Genomic DNA, 23908 nt, shown 5'->3' with positions numbered 1-23908 from the left:
ATTCCCCTCCCCGCGGCTGCCTGTCAGAGCGCTTCTGGAGATATTACAGGGGACCCAGCCCGCAGCGACAGGCACAAAGTCACGGGGTAATGAACTTCGGGGACCCTTCGCCGCTGCGTGTGCGGCTCTCCCCGGAAACCCGGACCTGGCCGCCTCTTCCCTCGGAAGATTTCCCAGCAATCTAGTTGTCCCACTCTGCGCTTGGGTTCCGGCAGCGCGGAACCCGTCTGCCTCTGAGACTGCGGTTGTGTTTTCCTTCTTTCCTTGGGAGACCAGCGGTCGGCAGAGATTGCCCACACTCTGCATACCTATGTAGAGGGAGAGATTGAAGACTGAGTGACAGGAATGGGGAAAAAGAGGGATTTCGCTCCGTAGGAAGGCCATTCTCGTGTCTCCATCTCTGTCCTTCAACATCCCTCTCTTGCTGTTCTCCCTTCTTCCTCAGTCTTCCTGTCCATCTCTTCATCTGTCGGTCCATGTGTGTGTCCATATCAAGCAGCATTCCCAGCAGCTGCGGTTTTGCAAGAGCCGGGAAGAAACTTAAAGATGCTTAAATTTCCACTGTGGAACGAATTCTGAGCGCCCAGGGAGCAGCGCAGCGCGCGACTGACACCCACCTGTCCCGCCCCGGAGCCTTGCAGGCTGGAGGGCGGCTGGAGAGCGGCGGCGCCGGGCGGCGAGGCGGGCGCTGCCTGCCGGGACTCGGGCAGCGCCCACCAACCGCTCCGCCCCGGGACAGCCAGCATGAGCAAGCCAGCCGGATCAACAAGTGGGTACCTCTCCGGCCGCCGTGGGGCCTAGACGCGCAGCGTGGGGCGGGCGAGCAGGGAGGCTGGGGAGGTCCTGCCTGGAGCGCTGCGACTCTGAGCCCCGGGACTCCAACGGGCGTGTGCGTTCGGCCCAGCCCTGTAGACCGTGAGTTGGAGCATTTCGTGGTGAGGGGAGAGCTGTTTCGTTGCCTCTGGATTGCTTGATCCCCCCTGTCTGGTGCGGTGAGAAGGTTACGACCCGCGCAGCCCACCAGTCGGATGAGTTGCCTCCATTTAGCCGCCAGGTGCTGGGTGGGGGGGCCATGGGGGCGGGAACTGGGCCGCAGTTTCAGGCGGTAGCACAATAACACACTCGCTCAAAACTCCGAGCTCCAGCGCGCAAAAGCAACTCTGTGCAAAGCGGATTTTGAATGGAATGCTTTGCACCCCGTTTCTAGCTATTTCAAATAATCCTGCAAACTGGGAAGCAGAAACAATTTAAAAGTCACATTTTCCTTAATCCTAAATCCGCGTAGGTCATAACTGGGGAATTTAAAGTATGGCGAACCACTCTAGCAAAGAGAGGACCAAATCCCTAATCCCAAGGACTTTTCGAGCCGGAGCCCAGCAGAGACAGGAGTGCTCGGCCTGCTCCCTCCGTGCGCTTCTCTCCTTCCACGAACTTCCTTAGTTGCCGGCTCTCCGAACGCCAGGCCGCAGCTGATCTCTCACCACCCCGAGACTCAGGAGCGCCGGGCTAAGTGTGTGTGCGAGGGCATTTGCTTGCTCCATGCCTGCGGAACCCAAGAATGTGCAGGCCCGAGCCAGCGTTGAGCAGGCGCAACCACGGTGCTTAGATCTCCCGGGGGCATTTCAGTTCCCGCCATCCCGTGGCCCACTGCTGAGGGGCTCCAGGGTCTGAGGCTGGGGACGACCGTTGCCGCCGCAGTCCCCATATCCCGAAGTTGCCTTGCTGCCCGTGTTGTTTTCGCGGATAGCATTTTTTGGCGCTCTATGCGTTCCTTCCCGCCCCCTCCCCCTTTCACTCGCCCTCATTGTCCTGAGTCTTTGAAAGTTGGGAGAATCGGAGATACTTCTGAGGACTGGTAATGAAGTCTCACTTAAGTGGGATGCAATTCCCGCCCTCCTACCCCCCTCCAAGAAGGAGGTTGTATTTTCACTTTGTCCGTTGATTTTGCTTTGGGTGCTGACCTTTTAAAAATTAGAGTAAAATGAACGTGAACAAAAAGAAAAGGAGAAATATTTCGAGCTGGGGCAGAGGGAGCAGAGAAGGAGCCCTAACCGCGGCCGGAATGCAGAGCGGACCCTGGCGTAGGACTGAGTTTCCCGTTAGGCTCGGGCCTACTCTGGCCCTCGCTGTTGGAATTTCCAGGAGGCAAAGCGACCTCGATTTTTGTTGCCCGCATTCCCGGGCGTGAGTGTCCTTCCCAGGAGGCGCAGGAGGCCGTTTCTGTTGCATTCTGAGCCTCCATTGCAAAAACTGAAGCCCGCGGGTCTCGGCAGGCCTCCTAGCTCGCTCGCCCCGGGACAGGCCCTCGCCTACACCCCTGAAAGTAAGGAGTACCGGGCTCTTTCGTCCATTTCAGGGTGCGGAGCCGCTGGGGCCCTTGAAAGGTGAGGCCTCAGAGGCGAGGGAGGGGTGAGCGGGGAGCCCTGCCCGCCTGCGGCTGCGCCCCTGCTGTGGACTAGGAGGCAGGCCAACCCTCCAGACTTTGGGGGAAAAACCACAGCGGGCTCATTGCGGAAACTTTGGCCGTTCCAACTTCCCAAGAGCCTGAGTGAGGCCTTGGAAGCCTCCAGCCCCGGCTCAGGTCGGGACGCGGCTGCTGAGCTTTCTCAGGCCCGCAGGACAGAGGCCCCCGCCCGTGGCGCCGCTGCATCTAGGCCCTTTCCAAACCGGTGGCGGCAGCCAACCCGAGACCTGCGTCCCTCGGGCCGGGGGCGGCGAGGAGGTCGGCGCGCAGCGGGCCAGGTCAGGACTGGGTCGAGCAGCCAGAGCTGCAGCCCCCGCCTTGCCCGGCTTCTCGCGGCTGGAGAGCAGAGCGATGTCACCCGGAGCCCCGCCTGGGTGGTAACGAGACCCTGGCCAGTCACCCCTGCAGCCCAGACTAACTTCTTTCAACAGCCTCTGATGGTAATTACAGTAATCGAAGCTGCCATATATCTTTAGGCAATTATGACACACAAAAAGCCCCGAGGGGACCCCCTGGCGAGGGAAGTTAAGAACGGTTTTCCAGCTTCAGGAAACTCCGGCTCGCCTCACGTCGGAGCTCACTCGGTTTGCTAAATGAGAGGAGCTTTGCAACGGGGTCAACCAGCTTGTCTCGTGACCCCAAGTCACCTTAACGTGGCTGGGTGGCGGAGTCTGAGGCACAGACCCGCTATGCCCCGGAATTTTCGCGTCCCTCCCTCCTGGGCCCCGCCCCAGCCCGGTTGCCTGTCTCTAATCTGCCCCAGGAGCTGCGGCTCGGAGGTCTGCGCAGAGGCAGGACTCGCACTGGTGGTGGCCTAGGGGGCAACAGTCCGGAAGCTCGGGCGGGGGAGTCCGAGGAGGGGCCCCCACCCTGCGCTGGTCTTCCCTCCACCCTCGTCGGGTTCTCAGCGATGCTGTCATGGGCTTCCTGTCCGGATGGGAAGTGGGGAAAAAGAGACCCCATCACTGCTCCTCCCACTCACTCATCTTGGCATCTTCAACAGTGCCACGGGGAAGAGGATAGCTGGGGTGACAGTACTGCTGGGCCCCAAACGTGGATCCTGGAGCGGTCAGAGGGCGCGTGTTGTGCAGAGGATGGTTGTAAAATATAGAAACCAAGTTTACTGCTTCCAGAGTGAGTGCCGTGCAGCGGCGCTCCAGACCCGGTTCCTGAGCGACCAGGAACTCCCTTGGGCGCAGTGACAGGCCCAAAGGAGTGGAGGACAAGACCAGCTGTGCCCTCGCCTGGCTCTCTCCAGCCCCTCCCTCCCACAGCACAATCTCCCCTCCCGCCCTGTGGGAGAGGGGGCGCCGAGCCGGTGGCAGCCGCGCCGCGCGCCTCCCCTGCCCGCCTTTGTCGCCGTCCGAATTCCCATGCTACTCTTTTTGACGGGTCACTGGTGGCTCTATAGGCAGGTGCTGCCGCGGGGTTGTAATTACCCGGCCGAGCCTGGTCGTTACCGAACACCCCCCACCCCCAAGCACGGTCCCCCGCGCTCTCTCTCCTCCCACCCCCTCCACCTGAGACTAGGCTGGGACCCAGGGTGCAAGCTCGCCCGGACGCCTAGGGTTCCAGGAGCAAGTTTACACCTCCGGTGCCTCGAGGCCCTCCCCGCGCCACGCCCTCACCTCCCCTGCTCCCCTCGCCCAGACGTTTCACTGCCGTCCCTCCCCACCCCAATCTAATCGTAGTCCCCAACCCAAGCGCTTTCCGCAGAAGCTGTCGAATTTCAGGGAGGCCTGAGGCCGCTGGGGCCCAAACTGAAGGTCTTCGGATGGGTGGAAGAAGAGAAAAGCAAGTGTTAATAAGTCAATTGTTATCAACTATTGTTATTTTTAAAATTAAAGTGTTAATTAAGTTAACAGTTTAATACTCCCTTTGTTTTGCGGGAGGAAGCATTTCTAAGTCCCTATAAACCGCTTCAGGCACTTGTTGGACTCTTGAACCTTAGAGGAAAAGAATTCCTCCCTTTCTAAACGGCCAAATATTACCCTCTCCCTGACACTCCTCCAGGGTCTGTGGCCACCCCTAGGCTTGAGGGGATTCCAGGGAAAGTTCTCTTGAGGTGGGGTCCATGGGGGGTGGGGGGTGGGGGGATTCAGCCTAGAAAAATCAGTCAGATTCTTAAAAAAAAAAAAAAAAAAAAAACCAGGCTCACACAGCACTGGAAAAACTGGGAGGAAGAGACCCAAACAGGACCAAGCGTGTGGAGGCCAGTGGTCTAGGGAGAAAGGGCTTAGGAAATGGAGGGAGAAGAACGCCTGTCCCAAGCTAACCCGGCAGGCAACCAACAACTTGCGTCGCTCCCCTCTCCCTTGCCTAGCCCCGAACCACTTTGCGGAGAAAATAATTTTTTCCTAAAAGAAATAATTTCTCCAAAGCGACTCACCAAGCATTTTTTAAATAGGTAAAGCGAAAGTTGGCCAATTACCACTACCCTTATTATCATTAATAATCCAAGTATTAGCATTACAATAATAATCCTAATAATAACACCGCCCGGCGGAGCTCAGAGAAAACTCGATTGCCTTCCAGCTGCCACCACTGGTTCCAGCCGTGTTTGTTTTTCTTCTTTTCCCTTTTACATTTCAAGTTTGTCTCCTCGCGCGCTCACTAACAACTTTCTCTGTTAAATGCAAAAGCGAAGGAGGGAGGCGGCCAAACTTTCCGCGGAGCAGAAAGGCAGTGGAGGGCCGCGCTGCCGCCCGGGCCTGCTGTCATCTTTTATTCCAAAATGGGTCTCGCCGATTAGAGGAGACCCAAATACATGTAGCGGTGCATGAATAATGCTCATTGTAGGAAACTGACACTTGCTCAAGGAAAAAAAGTTTGGCTATAAAATCACTTCATTATTTGCTTTTACCGCAGCTTCGGTGCTAATCCCTTCAGAGGTCAGATTGCTTAGCATCTCTCTCTCCCTCTCCCCTTTTCTCCCTCTTCTCCGCCCTCCTTTCCCTCTCGCCCCTTCCCCCCTTCCCGGTCTTTCCTGCGATTTCAGGCCGCATTTTAGATATCCCCTGCAAAGTGTGTGGCGACCGCAGCTCGGGGAAACACTACGGGGTCTACGCCTGCGACGGCTGCTCGGGTTTTTTCAAACGGAGCATCCGAAGGAATAGGACGTATGTCTGCAAATCTGGAAACCAGGTACCTTAGCCAGGGCTGCACTGCTCAGCTCCCCTCTGCTGCCTCCTCACTCTTTTGTTTGTGCCAAGGCCTCCTCTGAGTTTTCACGCTGTTGAGGAGAGACCCAGCCCTGACCTCTCCCTTCCTCTCCTCTCCTTCTTGCCTCAACTCTTGGAGGCCCTTTGGCTGGGGAAAGGCGGGAAGAGGTAACGGAAGATATGAGTTTATAGGAGGAAGTCTGAAGTCCTAGAGCCTCCCTACACTTTTTTTTTTTTTTTAATTCTGACAGATTTTGACAATGGTTAAGGCCCACGCCCAGTGGCTCTAAAGCTGGTCCAAGGGACCTAAAGAATTTAGCATCTAAACCACAAGGAGCCAGAAGGAGAAAGAGCTTTGTTATTGTGCCTGCCCACCCCACCCTCACTCCTAGCAGCATCAAGCTCAGTCCCCTGATCACTTGCCTGGGATGCAGAAGTAAGTGGCACACAGACATCTGAGTCAAGGTCACCACCACCTTTAGCTGAGACCACCAAGTGAGTGCTGGCTACTTGAAAGAGAGGCAGTGCTTTCTGAAGAGCTGTGCCTTTTCAACTCCAGAGAAGCAGGGTTGCTCTGGAATTGGGCAGTGGGAATTCAGCACCCATGTGACCTTAGCTGTGCCTTGTCAGAAAAGGGCAGGGTGAGGAAGAAGAGAAGATTCAAAAGGAAGGTGCAACTGGGATCCTCCTCAAGCTTCCATATCCCTGTTCTCCTTCTCTGCTTAGAATATGGACCCAGTTAGTGGTTTTGGTCTTGAGTAGGCAAAACTGTCTCAAAGAGACAGAGGAATCTGGCACGGGCTCAGTATGAGCCAAAGCTTCTAGAAAGAGTGAGCTGAACCCCTTGACTCAGTTTCCAGCTCAGTAATAGGCTGATTTTAACTAAGGAGATCAACCTTCTGGTCCCACACTTTGCCCTCTCCTTACCAGCCACTCAGATCCTCAGCACAGAGGCCTCCATTTCACTCCTGGAAAGATCCCTGAGGGTGCATTAGTCAGGAGTCATCCTTTGGTAACAAAATAGTAAAACACTTTTCACTAATTAGTAAATATAGGGTACATGTATACACATGCATACATTGTCTGCTGCTAGCGAATTGTTCTGATGTCTTTTTCTGAAGTCATGTCTGCTCATATCATTTTCTAATAGTTTTGGATTAACCACAAAAACAGAAGATATTTGCATTGAGATAAATTTTGAGCTCTCTAGCCCTGTTACCTGTTTAGTTGGATACTGTATCAGTTTCTGGCTTCACCATATGGACACATCACATTTTACATGCATAGGACTGTATCCCAATAACTCCACAGGATTGTGCGATTACTGGGGGTTGTCAGATTTGAACTAACTTCTACTTAGATTGTCTTTTGCTTTTATGCAGTGAACAGAATTGGAAAATCAAGATCTCTGATGTTGTGCTTGATCTTTTAAAAGGGGATGGCTATCAATTCAAGCATATTGATATCAGTCCAAGTGCTTGTAAAGGACTGATAATAGACTCATCAGGCCTGGTGTTCTTCTTGCAAGGAGAGTAAATGATCATAGCTGAGGCATTCATCCTTCTCTCTGGCACTAGATATTTATATACATTTGATCTGATTTGAAGACACACTTAAGAACTAATGAAGTTTTCCATTTTGCATTTACATGTTTATAAGAACACTGGAAAGATACCATCTGAGGATAGATATATGATTACATTTAATAATGAGTTTAAAAAACCTATTTACAATGAACTATTACATTGGCCAGCAAAGATGCCCTAAATGATTCACTTTGGACCCCAACATTATTTCCTTTCTCTCTTATTCTAAGATTAAATTATATTCCAATGTATTATTAACAGTAATGAGGACATTTAGAAATGGATGTGAACATCTGTCCCACCTTTATTTTAAATAAATCATCATATTTTAAATTGGAGAAGCATGAACTCATAAAACTGCATTCTGATGTGTAATTTTCCCCTAAAGGGCTTCAGGGGGAAAAAACATACTCCAACTCCAGAGTATATGAATTTTTGAGATTATGAAGCAAAATAAAAATACATTTATTATCTTTCCTCGCTACAAATGTAACAGTAGCAACTTCTATAAATATAGGAGAGCACACAATGTCTTAAACATTTTCTGTGTATAAAACTCATGAACATGACTCTTTATGTATCCATGCACATGTCCCCTCAGTAATGACACCTAACACTGAATAAATTCCAAAGGAAACTTTATCTGTAGATTTCCTCTTTCAATGGCTAATTTTTTTTTGGAAAATTGCATTAGGTAAAACATCTATTTTCTCATGCATCTCAGATAAATATTTCTAAAGAAGTGACCACCTTTATTTTTTCAGTTACCATGCTAACATTCTTAGTCCATATTATCATTTAGACTGACAGTCCGTCACATTACCTTCCTGGTCCTGTTTACATGGTGGGCATTTCTATATTTTGCTCAAGCCTTGAGCTCTTCCTTTTTCACCCTCACCTTCTCTAGGCCTTGCCCTCCTAACCCCTCACCTTCCAGGAAGGGCTGTGTTTCTATGCACCTGGGCCAAGGCTAGTCTTTAAGGCAACTCTCAATTTGCTGATGATAAGGTTGGCTTCATACAAAAGCAAAAGTGAGGTAACAGAATCTGAGTGAAGAATAAATGGGAGAGATTTATCTGATAGATAAACGGGCTTGCCCAGAAAGTGGCAGGAAAAAGGTAGACTCAAGTACTGAAATCGTTGGTGGGAGGGCGGTATGGCGTGAATCCTGACCCAAAAGCCAGCTCTTAACGGAACTCAGAGGCCTCCTTCTCTGGGGCCAAGTCGCTGTCTTCGGTCCTGAAGTCTCATCCCTGTTCCACCACTCCGCGACCGGCGGAAGTTCCCCTACCGAGAGCCCCGCAGGCCTGCGGGGTCTGCTAACCCGGCTGTCTATCCTTCACCTGCTTGGAGAAGGACGTTTTCCCCTTGTCCGCTTTCTTGGGGTCCGGGACTGGCCCTCTTGAAGTAGCCTGGGACGTCCCAGCCCCTTCTTGATCTGGCCCTGCTCATGCCCAAGGCGCTCGCGTTTTGCAGGCCCAGGCTCGGGGCTCCAGGGCCTGTGGTCGGGCAAGGTGGCGCCTCCACGCCGTTTCCCCGCCCGGGTGCCGGCTCCGGGTCTCCCGCCTAAAGGCCAGGGGGACCGCTGACTCCCTGCGCTCTGTTCCAGGGAGGCTGCCCGGTGGACAAGACGCACAGAAACCAGTGCAGGGCGTGTCGGCTGAAGAAGTGTTTGGAAGTCAACATGAACAAAGACGGTAATCAGTGCATCCCTTTATTCCAGTGTTGATTGAGTAGTAAGGAAATTATATGTACAGAAAATACTTGGCAATCCTATGCATGTAAATCAACTCCGGAGCGCTTCTTTCCAGATGCTGGGAATTGGCCTCGGGCTTTCAGTCGTAGCCTTCCCGTCTGTCAGCAGGAGCCGCTGGCGACCCCTAGAATTCCCCAGGGCAAGACCCATGCCCATATCAGGAACTTGCGCCACACAGTCATTTCTACAAAGGCAGCCCTTGGGGGGACCCCACTCTCCAGGGGACCGCGGCGCATTTTCTACCTCCGGTCCTAATCCCTCTTTGCAGCCCTTCGTGGCCACCCTTAAGCCTGCTAGCCTCCCCCAGGATCTTAAAGTCTGGATAGTCTCACGGGGAGGAGATCATACGGGCTGGAAGATCGCGGTGTGTTGGAAAAGGGAGGGCAGAGACGCGAAAACGCGCAATTTCCAGCCCGTTTGCAAATTCAAGATCAGTACGGCCATTGGGCCGATGTGAGCTTTTCCAGGGCCTTCTCTCTGTTCCACAGAAAAGAGGGAAAGGGGGCTGGAGAGGCAGGGTGACGCCCGTGGGTGCCTCGGACACCCTGCTCTCCCAAGGCTCTTAAACGCAGAGCAGCAAGAACCAGGACGTCAGAGTGCTTCCTGGGCCTGGAGTACAGTCCGAGCTGCGTCCCCCGCTGCAGCCTGTCGAGGGCGTCCCAGGCTCAGGCAGGGGGCGAGGGTAAAGGGCTGGAGGACACCGTGGGGCCTGGCAACAGGGTGCGAGTGGGTTTTGCTGTGAGGCGGCTCGGGCCGGGTGGCTGCTCCAGGAGGAGAGAGCCCCTTCCTCCGCGGCGCAGGAAGCCGGAGGGAGCGTCCAACCTGTTGAACTTGTGTATTGACAAGTTGTCAAGCTCGGCGGGCGGAAGATTGCCCTGAATTAATTTGTTTATTTAAACTGTTGGTGGTAATTGTCACATCTCCCCTGCCTTTCTCCAGCATACTAGGAGACGGGTTCTCCCTCTTTCCATCCCCTAGCAATCCCGGGACTCGGTTCCTTTTCTCCTGCGGCCCTCAGAGGCCAAAAGCCATTTCGCTGGGGGCAGGGCCTGGGGGTAGGGAGGGTTGTTCTTGGGCGGAGTTGGAAAAGTCTCTGCAGAGACGAGGTGTCTGGCATGCACTACGCTCCCTCTCTTTTGGATGAGTATACCTCTTTTGGGGCGAGTATACCCGCCTACTCCGGCCCAGAGGGTCTCTGGTTTCCCTGAGAATCCCCTTCCCTGGTCGGAAGGAGCCCTGGACCGACCGAGAACACACTTAGTCTTGCTTGAGGCTCTGCCATTATCATGGCACTTTGAGCACGGGCCCCTCTTCTAAGTCTCAGCTTCCGAATCTATTCACTGTAGTGGTTAGACAATCTCAGAATCCCTTCCTCCCTCAGATTCCCTCTCTCTTCTTTTCACCTCTTGGGCGATTTTGCCTGCCCAGACTTGACATTGGGGCGGGGCTGGGGGGAGCGCCGCAGCAGCTGTGTCGCGACGTCTCTGATCGCCCGCATACGTTTCTGTTTGCCTCTGCAGCCGTGCAGCACGAGCGGGGGCCTCGGACGTCCACCATCCGCAAGCAAGTGGCCCTCTACTTCCGTGGACACAAGGAGGAGAACGGGGCGGCCGCGCACTTTCCCTCCGCGGCGCTCCCTGCGCCGGCCTTCTTCACTGCGGTCACGCAGCTGGAGCCGCACGGCCTGGAGCTGGCCGCGGTGTCCACCACCCCTGAGCGGCAGACCCTCGTGAGCCTGGCTCAGCCCACGCCCAAGGTCAGTGGCCTTGCTGGGCCCAAAGAGACTCGTGCCAGCGAATGGAGAAGAGGGACGCACCCAGTTCTTCTGAGCTGTGAGGCGGATCAGGCATACTGGGGAGAGAACTCCAGGGTGCTTGGCTGGTCTCTGCATGGAGCTCCAGCCCCCCTGCTCTGCCTTGTTTAGCCAGGGGTGCTCAAACTTGAGTGTACAGTAGAGTCAACCTCCGAGTGGCTACAAGTGTGCAGTCCCGATCTTATCCCCCCAGAAATTTCGTTTCTGTAAGTTTGGGGTGGAGTCCAGGAACCTGCACCTTTAGGAAACACCCACTGGTGATCGGTGGTGGGTGGAGCCCTCGTCTAAACCCAGAGGGCAGCCTCAGGTGTTCCTAAAGGCCCGAAGAACCAACGTTCATTTTTAGAGGAGAGGAGTTGGCTACAGCTGGAGGAAGTGCCCCAGAATTCCAGATCTTGGCCTGTATGCTCTTGGGTAAAGCCATGAGTTTCTAAGGCAAGAGAGAAATGTGGAGATCACACTGTTAGAACAGTTTGAGGAATCTGAGTTCATTTCCCATGGTTCCTCACCTACTTCTGAGGCAGGTGGATTTACAGCAGAGTTGATTCCATAGGAGCAGGGCCCAGCCTGAACCACCTGGAAAGGCTGCCACCTAAGGCCTACCCTCCAGGCCTCCAGCTGATACCTACTAAGACCCCCATTCCAGGTCGATGAGGGCCTAGGATGTCCCTCAGAGGAGGGCCAGCTGCAGCCGCACACTGCAGGGAAGCCAGACACCTGGGCACATGCACACGCACAATATTTAATATGGCTTTCTTACCCTTGATGTGTATAATAAGCTCAGGGAAGTAGTGTTATGAATATGTTGTCAGTTATGAATGGGAATGCTCTGTGAATGATTAAGATGTCTAATTGAAATATTTCCATAATATACTAATCCTTTCTAAAAATACTCATATGCATATTTGTGTTTGGGATGCCTATTAATTTATACTTTTTCACATCTATTTTTATTTACACAAATGCAAGCAGCTCTTGTCTAAATTGGGAGCCAGGCTTGGCACTTGGCTCAGCCCAAGGAAAATTTGCTGCAGGGGATAGAAAAGCCAGAGGACCCTCTGGAAGGGAGAGGCTCCCAAAGAATGGAAATGGACCTCCCCCAACCAGTATTACTTTTCAAACTCTATAGATAGAGATGTTTGATTTTTTTGCCCATCGATGGCAACTGCATGTTTAAGCAAAACATCCAAATTCCTTTTTATCCCCTTCCTTGCTTTAATTAGAAATTAAGTTTGTCTCTTCTCGCAAAGCTGTGGTTTCCTTACTTCTAGGTGTCTTTCTTTCTTCCCCACCCAGTACCCCCATGAAGTGAATGGGACCCCAATGTATCTCTATGAAGTGGCCACAGAGTCAGTGTGTGAATCAGCTGCCAGACTTCTCTTCATGAGCATCAAGTGGGCTAAGAGTGTGCCAGCCTTCTCCACGCTGTCTTTGCAGGACCAGGTATGACCACCAGAGCACTGAGGCCTTGGGAAAAAGAGAGCTGGGAAAGAAGCGGTAGCACTCAGTCTTACAAAACTCCCTCCATCCCCAGGTAAACCACCCGAGGCAGGCATCCATTCTTAACAGCAACGTGGAAACTACTTGTTTTTACTTGCTTCTTCCCATGGGCTCAAAATATCTACCTATATGATCCTTAGTAAGAAACGTAATTACATTATTTCAGAAAAGCTGGGTCCAGTCTATGAAAAACACACATACAAGAACATTACCTCTTTTTGTTTGATTGAAACAGCAAATATAATACCAAATTTTAAAATTGTAATGATTTTCTAAAACTGTTGAAACAATGTTTTACTAAGAACATTGGAACTGAGAGAAGTAGAAGGTGGTAAGAGTAGTAGATTTTTGGAACTGATGTTATTATTTATATTATCAGCTTTATGTTCTCCATTGTGATGCTCCCAGTTTTGGTCATTAATTGATCAGCATGTAAGACCAAGGGGCACAGTGCACACCTCCTGCAGGCTAGGATCTTCCTCCATTCTTCATGTGCTTTTAGACATTTTGTAAACAAATAGGCATTTTGCATAATTCTGTGGTTGTAAATGACATTCAGAGGAAGAAAAAGTGTGTGCAGTGAAACATTGTATTGTACTGAGACCCAGAAATTTTGTTGTTAGGAATATCAGAAATGCTAACATTTTTCTAACCTTAAAGGAAAGAAAGAAAACAAAGTGTTCCCAACCATTGGCTGTCACCAGTGCATTCACAGGAATTAATGACAAATTTTCCAAAAGGCTAATATGTAGTTCTAAAAGCAAAGGATTTATTTCTTCAATTCATTTCATACCTAATTAAAGCATAATAGTGGCCCTTTATATGAAGTATGTTTCCTACGGAAAGATCAGGCAATGTGCTAAAAGCATTTCATCTTCTAGCATGAGATGTTCTTTTTCTCATGGTCTGCCCTTTCAAATATGGCCAGAATTAGATATTGTTTACCTTGCATTTTACAATTATTTCCTGTACTTAATGCAATAAAACTAAAAATAAAACATTTAAAAAATTAAACCCTTTGGTCTAATTGTGATTTTGGTTACAAGCCTTCATGATTCAGCTCTTAGCTCCCAAAAGAAATCCTTTTACATAAATCATTTAGAATTGGCTGGTTTTTAGTTTTGAGATTTTTTAAGGTAGTTAGGTCCTATCTTTGAACAGGTTTACTGCTTAACTCTAACCATTTGCTGTGTGTGTGTGTGTGTGTGTGTGTGTGTAGATTGGCTTTTTTTTTTTTTTTTTCAAAACAAGTATTTGTATACTCTCACCCAAACAAAATTTACTTACTGTCTGCCACTTAGCCCTTTGGTAGAAATGCTTCGACAAAGAGCAAACTGCAGTGAAATGGAATCTGGTATATTAATTTGGAAAAAGAGACAGATTTTCATTTTAAATATTCAATAGCACACTTTATTAGAATAAAAATGACAAGCACCTTGATGCTGTCCATTTATGGGTCTCAGAAAAATCACGCAGTGAGACGAGGAAAACTCAGCAAAACCCGATTAACATAATTGCACCCTGATTTCCCCTGAATGCCTCTTGGGAATTAGTGATCTCTGTCTCTCTCCCAGCCCAGCCCCCTCAACCCTCCAGGAAGATGGGGACCCAGCTCTGCAAGTGTCTGAGGAATCCTCAACCCTGCTAATAGCAGCATTCTCTGTGAGGGGAATCCACCTGCTGGGCTGCTGGCATTTCATAAAGCCTCGGTCTCTAGAGGAGCTTCTAGGTGGTCAGGAATGGGTGGATACAAGGACGAGAAGGGCAAATCCTTTTCTGAGAGAAGGAAACTTTGGAAAATTGGAATGGCTGACTCTCAAATCCATGTGCATATCTATAGGCACCTTTTCAAAAGGAAAATATGGGAAAATAAGGGAAAGCTAGAATATTCAGAAAAAATTACCAAGACAGGCATTTAAAACACTTTTTAAAATAATGGAAATTTACATAGTGAAATTGTTTATAAATTTATAAATTACACACTATATTATATTATACATCTATTGTATGACAGCTGATGCTTTTGGAAGATGCTTGGAGAGAACTGTTTGTTCTAGGAATAGCACAATGGGCCATTCCGGTTGATGCTAACACTCTACTGGCTGTATCTGGTAAGAATTGCACAATTTAATGACTTTGTTGTAGAAATTACCATAAAAATACATTACTGAAAAAAGAACAACATGTAAAGAATAACAAATTCCTGCTGAACAATAGAGTATACCTGTCATTTATAAATCTATATTTAAATGCAAATAATGTTGTTTTGTTGTATTCATGACTGCTTGCATTGTTATTTAAATGCAAATTACTGTGTTTGTTATCATCCAAGAGAAGATTTTATATTAACTTTCATACAATATAGCCAGTTTACATGGAATCAGATATCTTAGAGTGACAATTGAATAGATATTGATATGCAGGATTTTGTCAAAAATCAATATTAAATCATGAAAATGCCTTCATATTAGAGTATTTATCCCATATTTTTATTCTAGGCATGAACGGTGACAACACAGATTCCCAGAAGCTGAACAAGATCATATCTGAAATACAGGCTTTACAAGAGGTGGTGGCTCGATTTAGACAACTCCGGTTAGATGCTACTGAATTTGCCTGTCTAAAATGCATCGTCACTTTCAAAGCCGGTAAGCAGACACAGACCCCTGTTTCTTCTCCTTCCCCAGTTTTGCCACCTCACTAATTCAGCCATCTCGAAGTTTGAACTGACCTTTGCAAAAAGAGGTGATGGTTTTCAAGGGAGCTGATACTCTTAATCTGGCCACATTTTTGATTGCTATGGGAACCTGCGTATTCTGCTGGGCATCCACTTCCACAGAGGTGCATTCCCAGACCCAATTTCTTTTTTTCTATTTTTAATTTTTTTAATTTTTTTTTGAGATGGTGTCTTGCTCTTGTCACCCAGGCTGGAGTCCAATGGCACCATCTCGGCTCACTGGAACCTCTGCCTCCTGAGTTTAAGCAATACTCCTGCCTCAGCCTCCCAAGTAGCTGGGATTACAGACACGTGCCACCACGCCCGGCTAATTTTTGTATTTTTAGTAGAGACAGGGTTTCACCATGTTGGCCAGGTTGGTCTCGAACTGCTGACCTCAAGTGATCCGTCTGCCTCGGCCTCCCAAAGTGCTGGGATTACAGGCATGAGCCACCATGCCTGGCTCCCAGATGCAATTTCTATGCTGTCTATCACAGTTTCCTGGTCTTCATTTCTAGTTCCTACACATAGTGGTTCTGAACTGAGAAGCTTCCGGAATGCTGCTGCCATTGCGGCCCTTCAAGATGAGGCTCAGCTAACGCTCAACAGCTACATCCATACCAGGTGACCCTTGTTTGCCTTGAACATGTACTTAAGAAAATTGCCTCATTGTGAACGTCTGAGCAGGCGGTAATAAGCCAGTTCAAACATTGTGACTAATTATCTTGTTGCCAGCCAGTTAATTTAGGGAGAATCCATGTCGTTACCTATCATCTCAGCAAATCTAATTAGATGATCAAACTGAAAGCACTGTCAGACATATTACAGTTGTCCTGGTGGAACAAACTAATCCATCAAAATAATGGAACAACATTTGTGTGAATGGGTATGGAGGGGTCAAAAATGAAGCCCAGGCCAGGCGCGGTGGCTCACGCCTGTAATCCCAGCACTTTGGGAGGCCGAGACAGGTGATCACGAGGTCAGGAGATCGAGACCATCCTGGCTAACACGGTGAAACCTCATCTCTACTGAAAAATACAAAACAATTAGCCAGGCTACTCGGGAGGCTGAGGCAGGAGAATGTCGTGACCCTGGGAGGCGGAGCTTGCAGTGAGCCAATATTGTGCCACTGCACTCCAGCCTGGGTGACAGAGTGAGACTCCATCTCAAAAAAAAAAAAAAAAAAAAATGAAGCCCAGAGTGTCATGCTTGGTATGTGAGAGAGTGGCCACATCATCCTTGAGAAAACACAGGTGCCTTTCTGCAGATGCCAATCTCAAATAAAAGGATGAGAGAACTTTCCAGAGAGGTTTTTTTTGAGACAGGGTCTTGCTCTGTTGCCCAGGCTGGAAGGCTGAAGTGCAGTGGCATGTGAGCATGGCTCACTGCAGCCATGAACTCATGGGCTTATACAATCCTCCCACCTCAGCCTACTGAGTAGCTGAGACTACAGGTGCATGCCACCACACCCAGCTTATTTATTTATTTATTTATTTATTTATTTATTTTTGAGATGGAGTTTCACTCTTTTACCCAGGCTGGAGTGTAGTGGTGCAATCTCTGCTCACTGCAACCTCCACCTGCAAGCTATTCTCCTGCCTCAACCTCCCAAGTAGCTGGGATTACAGGTGCCTGCCACCACACCTGGCTAATTTTTGTATTTTCAGTAGAGGTGGGGTTTTACCATGTTGGCCAGGCAGGTCTTGAACTCCTGACCCTGTGATCTGCCTGCCTTGGCCTCCCAAAGTGCTGGGATTACAGGTGTGAACCACCACACCTGACACAACTAGCTAATTTTTAAAGTTTTTGTAGAGACAAAGTCTTGCTATGTTGCCCAGGCTGGTCTCGAACTCCTGGCCTCAAGTGATCCTCCCACCTAAGTCTCCCAAAGTGCTGGGATTACAGGCCTGGGCCACTACGCCCAGCCTAGAGAAGTCATCTTTTCACCTATCATAACTGTTGTTTGGCCTTGGACTGGTATCTATTATTTTGAGTCATAACATCTACCGGGTTACCTCTGGCCTTGCAGGGCCCACATGCAGAGGCTGTTCTTGACTGTTTGTAGGAACTCTCAGAGACTGGGGCTCTAACAAAGCTCCTCCTGGCCCAGCACTGGGCAAGCCCATCAAGAAGTATAGACTGGGTGCTGAGGTGGCTCACACCTGTAATCCCAGCACTTTGGGAGGCCAAGGCAGGCAGTTCACTTGAGCTCAGGAGACCAGCCTGGGCACAACATGGCATGACTCTGTCTCTATCAAAAGTTAAAAAAAAAAAAAAAAAGAAGTATAAATTTTATTATGCCATTGGAGGGGGGGGGCGGGTGGAAAGAAGCCTGGCTTTTAAAGAGAAATGGAACCTTTCTAGTTTCCTGAGTTAGGACTGTGGTAGATTTGAGGTTGGAATAGAGTTGCTATTCTCTAGGCTGATTTGAAAGAAACCTGCGAAAGCCCATCTCCATAATCTCAACATCAGCTATAGACACTGTGGTGGGAATAAATACATCAAATGGGTAGAGGCTGTTAATGCCTCCCTCAACTAATGGGTCAGAGAAATCCCAAGTCAACTCTGTCCATTTGGGGTGATACCACTTCTGCTAAGGTCTCCCTATTTCTATCATAAACCTTCTTTTGAATACTAAATGAATAACACTGTTCCCTGTCCATGGAATATCACTGAAACTATGTTGATAGTGCACCTGTATATGTTTTTCCAAATTAAAATGCCAGGATTTGAAATTTTTAATGCATATCGAATTACAGAATATATATAGTAGGCAGTTAATATTTGTTCAAAATTATTAAATGGAGCAGTACATAATCTGGGTACTTCCACTAACTTTTAGGCCGGGCAGAGTGGCTCACGCCTGTAATCCCAAGCACTTTGGGAGTTCAAGGAGGGTGGATCACCTGAGGTCAGGAGTTCAACATCAGCCTGGCCAACATGGTGAAATCCGTCTCTACTAAAAATACAAAAGTTATCTGGGTGTCATGGCATGCACCTGTAGTCCCAGCTACTCGGGAGGCTGAGGTGGGAGAATCGCTTGAAGCTGGGAAGTGGAGGTTGCAGTGAGCCGAGACTGTGCCACTGTACTCCAGCCCCAGGTAACAGAGTGAGTGAGACTCTGTCTAAAAAACAAACAAAAAAATAAAAAAACAAAAAAACAAAAACAAACTAACTTGTATGTACTAACTGACCTTTGACATTTAGAATCATTATAGTATTAAGAACTTAAAAATGAGGCCGGGCACGGTGGCTCATGCCTGTAATCCCAGCACTTTGGGAGGCCGAGGTGGGCAGATCACGAGGTCAGGAGATCAAGACCATCCTGGCTAACACGGTGAAATCCCGTCTCTACTAAAAATACAAAAAATTAGCCGGGCGTGGTGGCGGGCGCCTGTAGTCCCAGCTACTCGGGAGGCTGAGGCAGGAGAATGGCGTGAACCCAGGAGGCGGAGCTGGCAGTGAGCTGAGATCGTGCCACTGCACTCCAGCCTGGGCGACGAGCGAGACTCCGTCTCAAAAAAAAAAAAAAAAAAGAACTTAAAAATGAGAAGAACATGGTATCCAGTTATTGATCCAGTCAAGCCTTTACCGAGTACTGGCCACATGCGGGGCTGCAGGTGGGCATTACGGGATACCAGAAGGAGCAAGACACTGCCCTTTATCATCGCAAGCAGTGGGCAGCAGTGTCACTCCAATCCAAATAGAGAAGAGAGGAAAGCAATGTGGGGAGTGTGAGAGATGAATCCTAGACAGAGGGAGTAAGGGACAATTGGAAAGGCTGAAAGTCTGATTGGTGGAGGAAAGAACATGTAAGTTGGTCCTTCAATAGGAGGAGGATTTCAGCAGGAGAGAAGTTGTGTCTTGAGAGTGGTGGAGGAGCTGGCAGGCGTCCTATGGGAAGTGCCAGGGAGGTGAGTGAGGAGGGGAGCCTGGTGTGCCAGGAGCTGCTGATAGGGTGGCCCAACAGAATTCAACCATGGGTTAACAACAGCCTATTTTAGAGAAATGGCAAGTAAACTACATCTCCCCAACACCCCAAAAGAGGAAAATCATGTGTGGAAAAAACACATCTGCTTTGCCATGGAATTCGTATTATTTCTATTAAATATTCGAATAGTAAATATTAAATAAGTATCTTATTTCTTATTAAATAATGGAATTATGGAATTTCTTATTTTATGGAATTCTTATTTCATTCTGATATCAGCTACAGCTGTAATTTAATATTTATATCTAGGGTCATACATGTGACAAAAATGACTATGCCTTATTTCTTAGCCCTTCAAATCAGTGAACACTTTTGCCTCCAGCACTTTCCTGTCTAGAAAAATAAAATCTGAAATTGAAATGAAAAGTTAACATGCAAACTGAAATTGAGCCTAATTGTATATTACAGCTCTCTAAGCTATTTCTCTAATGATCCAGGATGTAAGGAGGAGCCTAGGAATTGACATTCCATACAAACTATATGCTATAATGAAGATCAAATGTGCAAATCTGTAATAGACCTAAAACACTTAAACCTGAAAGAAAATCCAATTATTGATGCTAATAGATGAAGACAAGGGCATAGATATTCTAAAAAATAATTTTGATTAGTCAGACTCCCTCTCTCTCTCTCTTTCTCTGTCTGTCTCTCTCTTTCTCTCTCTCTCTCTCTCACACACACACACACACACACACACACACACACACACACACACACACAGTTTTTGTTTTGAATGTCCAGGCTGTGTTGCAGTGGTGCAATCGTGGCTCACTGCAACCTCTGCCTCCTAGGCTCAAGCGGTTCTCCCACCTCTGCCTTCTGAGTATCTGGGACTACAGGTGCCCAGCGAAGTTTTGTAGAGATGAGCCTTGCTTTGTTGCCCATGCTTATCTTGAACTCCTGGGCTCAAGCGATGCTCTTGCCTCAGCCTCCCAAAGTGCTGGGATTACAGGTATGAGCCTACCACATCTGACCTCATACATTGCTATTTCTGGTAGTACCGTATGCTACATATAATAGACAATTAATTTTTGTTGACTGACTAACCAACCCTTTCCCAACTAGAGAATAAAATAAGTGGGAGAGTAGATGAGTGGGTAATCTGTTTGCAGAAAATCAGGAGTTGGTTGTCTATGGATTCCCCCAAATTCATCCTTTCTGAAGGTGATGATTTCTCGCAGTGGTTTCTCACCATGGGAAACGTTCAGCATGTTGGGTGGATGCTGCAGATGGCAGAGGTCGTCCAGGCAGCCACTGCCTCCAGCTTGCTGCAGAATTATCTCTACTATGCCTGGTCCTGGGAAGGGAAATAGAGCTGTTGAAGAAAAAGGTGGCCAAGGTGAAAGGGAGACATGGATTTGGGGATTACTTTCCAAGAAACATTAGAAATACATTCAACAAGGAGAACAAGTGGTAGGATTTAAGGTTTTTTTGGTTTTGTTTTGTTTTTCTTTTTTTCTTTTTTAATGTAGATAAGCTTCGCCATTTCCACACCACACTACTAGATGTGGTCTGGTGGCCCCTGTCCCCAGGTGGTCATGAAAATGGGCAGTGAAAGAGTCAGCTGAGGTCCTGAGAGGCCCAGAATGAACTATAAGCCTTGTCTTCTGTGGAAGAGAAGGACTCTTATGTGCCCAAAGCTAAATAGACAAGCATGAAAGTTGCTCCCCTGAACTTTATTTGCAGAGTGGAGTTATCCAGCAGTTAAACATAGCCACCTGACTCCTTTGAAGGAATTTTGATATCCCTTAGCTTGTAGCACCTTGTGGCCTGGGTTGAACCCAGCTTAGTCACAGATGTGTATCCCAGAAGGTCAGTTTTTTAGGTGTTTCATTTCAGTGGAGGGAGCCTTCCTTTTGTATATTGATATCTAATTCTAACTATTGGCTGAAGAAGTATCAGGACTGCAGTGAGGAGGTGGATGCAGGCATCTAAAGGCAGCAGAAGATTGAACTTGCACATCTGAGCACAGATACATGTTGGACATCAAGAGAGGAAATTGTTAAGCAATTTCTCACATCTTTAATTACATGCCAATTTCATTGACATGAGAGTTGGGTGGCACTGCCCCAACAGAACTTAGTCTTTAATTTGCAGTGTAATAAGGATGGAATTATTCCTGAGAGAGACTAAGTATAATGCCTGAATAATAATTTGGAGAATTGCTTAGAAAAAGAAGCCATTTTATGTGAGGGAAATAGCCTTGTGAAGGAGTCCTGAGAATTAGAAAATGTGTATTCTGTTGCTAGCTTTATCCTCAACGTCCTGGTCATCTTCTATAACGGAAATCTTAAATTTATTATTTGGCTTAAAATTAGTATTATGTTTCTTAAAATTCTTTTTTTTTCCCCAAACAAAATGCAATCCTTTTGTTAATGTAGAGAGAGTATCTGTGTGATTTTGGCAGCATCATTTATGGTCTCCCTGCCTCAAGTAGTCTACCTGCAAAACAGGGACAACAGTGCCTGTCCAAACTTTGCTGCAGGGAGACTGTGTTATTCAGGAGACCTAGATCAGGAATGCAGGAGATGATGTATGTTCAAGTATAAGACATTAGTTTCCATGAGTAATGGACTCTGACCTTGTTTTCATGGCTTCTCATATTCCAGATATCCCACTCAACCCTGTCGCTTTGGAAAACTCCTGTTGCTTTTGCCAGCTTTACGTTCTATTAGCCCATCAACTATAGAAGAAGTGTTTTTCAAAAAAACCATTGGCAATGTGCCAATTACAAGACTGCTTTCAGATATGTACAAATCCAGTGATATCTAAGCTCACAAGGTACCCACTTTTCAGGATGGGACAGTATCAGATGAACTTCGACCCATGGAGAACAAGCCTCAACTAACAAACCCTTCAGGAAGCATACACCGGGGAATGTGTAGCCTTCAGGAAAAAATGCCAATTGACACAAAACATTCCAGTAGCTACGACCTGCCGCCCTGACCAGGGTAGGGAGGCTGGGAAGGAGAGGGGTGCAACAGGACCGCCTGCGCTGAAAACTCACTGCTGCCATGCCCTGGGAGGGGGCAAACTGGGGGTTGCCACAGGCCATGCCATTCTGCCTCTTACCTGGAAGATCAGGCTGAGCGATCAAAAGCTGAAACATAAGTAGTGCTTTCTTTTCCTTTTTAGCATATAAAGTTTGGTAACCAAATATAGCTCTGTGTATAACATCATACTGCGGCCTTCAGAACTACGTTATGTTGGAGCATTTATTTTAAAAATAATGGTAGGTTTTAAATTAAGTGTTATCAAAAGTTTCCCCTCTATTGTAATACATTATTAAATGGCCTTCAGAACTGAGTTAATAAGTGAAAAGTAGCTTATGCTATGTGATTTGCTTTTTCGCTATTTTCTTTTTTCTTTTCTTTCTCCTTCTTTTGTTCTTTCTTTTTCTTCTTTTTTAATACCATAGGCCAGGCAACCTTGTCAAAGGAATTGGTGGACAAAATGAGATTCTCACCAGGACTTCAGGTTGGATAACATCTCAAAAAGAGAAGAGCTTTACTAAAAGAACATAAGTCAAGGGAGGATGAATCAAAACAGCAAAACCAAATAAAGTGGAGATGAGTGATTGAGTGAGGTAGATCGCTGTCCCGTTAACACAGTGCTGAAACCAAAGGCAGTGGGGGTCCAAGCTCATGGTGCAGCAAGTCACACCAGACAGGAAATGAGTATGGACGTAATTGCAGAAGGAACTTCAAGGAGATGAATGCTAAGAGGGCTCTTGATTGATCCATTGCTAACAGCCTGAGACTCTTCAATGCCTTTCCGAAAACTGGTTTCTAGTAAAGCCTTGAATGAACATACACACACACACACACACACACACACACACACACACCGTCCTACACTTTAAGCTGCTCCTTTGGTATGACTCTATACTTATGGAAATGTAGAAACAAACATTTTTAAATAGCTGCTGTACTTTTCACATTTTGATTTATTAGGTACTAGCACTGAGGGAAAACATTCAGCACTTGGACTATCATAGGAGGAGTAAAACTTTCCTTGTACAAAGTGAATTAACTGATTTGTGAAGTTAAAAGGTTGTACTCATTGTATTTACAAAGAATAAAAATATATTGAATTTAAATGAACTCTGCCTGATTTCTTACCCTCCCTCTCTGGCTGGTTCTCACCCACCAGAAACAAGGTAGGGGCAACAGCTGGTGTTAAAACTGAAGTTCGGAGCACTCCAGCACAGAGCCTGCAGAACCGAACTACAAAGGCAATTTCCTTCTTACAGTGAATACCATTTGGAAAATGATGAATAAAGAAATAAAACATAAGATTCTGTTCTCTACAGCTTTCAAATGTAATTGCATCTGTTAGAAAAATTGCTGTGTGAGGAAGAAAGAGGCCGATTAACAGAGTCTTCATTCCTTCCTATGTTTCTAACTCTCTTGCCAACATTTCAATCCTGACCAGACACTTGAAACCATTTAATGATCAAAAATATGAAGTATGATAAAGTTCATATGGTGAGTAAGATGTGGAAGGAGCAGTAGAAAGGTCATCCAGATGTTCCCAGCAAGTCTTAAGGCACTGGTCCCACAAGGAAAGGCCAGAGATAGAAATCAGAGGTCCCCAAGACCACAGGCACTGTGGACTCCTTTTGGGTGGCAGCTCCAGCAAGAGATGCTTGTGCCTCTGCTCTTGCTAAAATGGCCTTGCAGACTGCATATGTGAAATTTCAACCAGCCGTGCACTTCTTGTCTACTTATTCTACAAAGAATGAGAATTGGTCTTTTTTTTTTTTTTTTTTTTTTTTTTTGAGACGGAGTCTTGCTCTGCTGCCCAGGCTGGAGTGCAGTGGCCGGCTCTCAGCTCACTGCAAGCTCCGCCTCCCGGGTTCACGCCATTCTCCTGTCTCAGCCTCCCGAGTAGCTGGGACTACAGGCGCCCGCCTCGTCGC

General features: G+C 47.7%; 1 protein-coding gene across 1 annotated transcript; it reads left to right on the top strand.

Annotated features, from left to right (window-relative positions):
• On the top strand, positions 1 to 23090 carry NR2E1 (nuclear receptor subfamily 2 group E member 1). The gene is made up of 9 exons (XM_010382492.2): positions 1 to 769; positions 5463 to 5608; positions 8821 to 8908; positions 10488 to 10723; positions 12077 to 12223; positions 14295 to 14391; positions 14779 to 14928; positions 15515 to 15620; positions 21597 to 23090. Exons 1-9 carry the CDS (start codon positions 745 to 747, stop codon positions 21757 to 21759), a joined length of 1158 nt encoding a protein of 385 aa, XP_010380794.1. The 5' UTR covers positions 1 to 744; the 3' UTR covers positions 21760 to 23090.
• The last annotated feature ends 818 nt before the right edge of the window (positions 23091 to 23908 follow it).

This window comes from Rhinopithecus roxellana, chromosome 4 (genome assembly GCF_007565055.1).
Source record: "Rhinopithecus roxellana isolate Shanxi Qingling chromosome 4, ASM756505v1, whole genome shotgun sequence".
Lineage (NCBI taxonomy): Eukaryota > Metazoa > Chordata > Mammalia > Primates > Cercopithecidae > Rhinopithecus > Rhinopithecus roxellana.
This window is presented reverse-complemented; position numbering and strand designations above follow the sequence as displayed.

Coding starts and splice junctions, on each gene's coding strand:
- NR2E1 (XM_010382492.2), top strand. CDS start 745: ATGAGCAAGCCAGCCGGATCAACAA. Junction 5,609..8,820: donor TCTGCAAATCTGGAAACCAG/GTACCTTAGCCA, acceptor GCTCTGTTCCAG/GGAGGCTGCCCGGTGGACAA. Junction 14,392..14,778: donor CACTCTACTGGCTGTATCTG/GTAAGAATTGCA, acceptor TTTTTATTCTAG/GCATGAACGGTGACAACACA.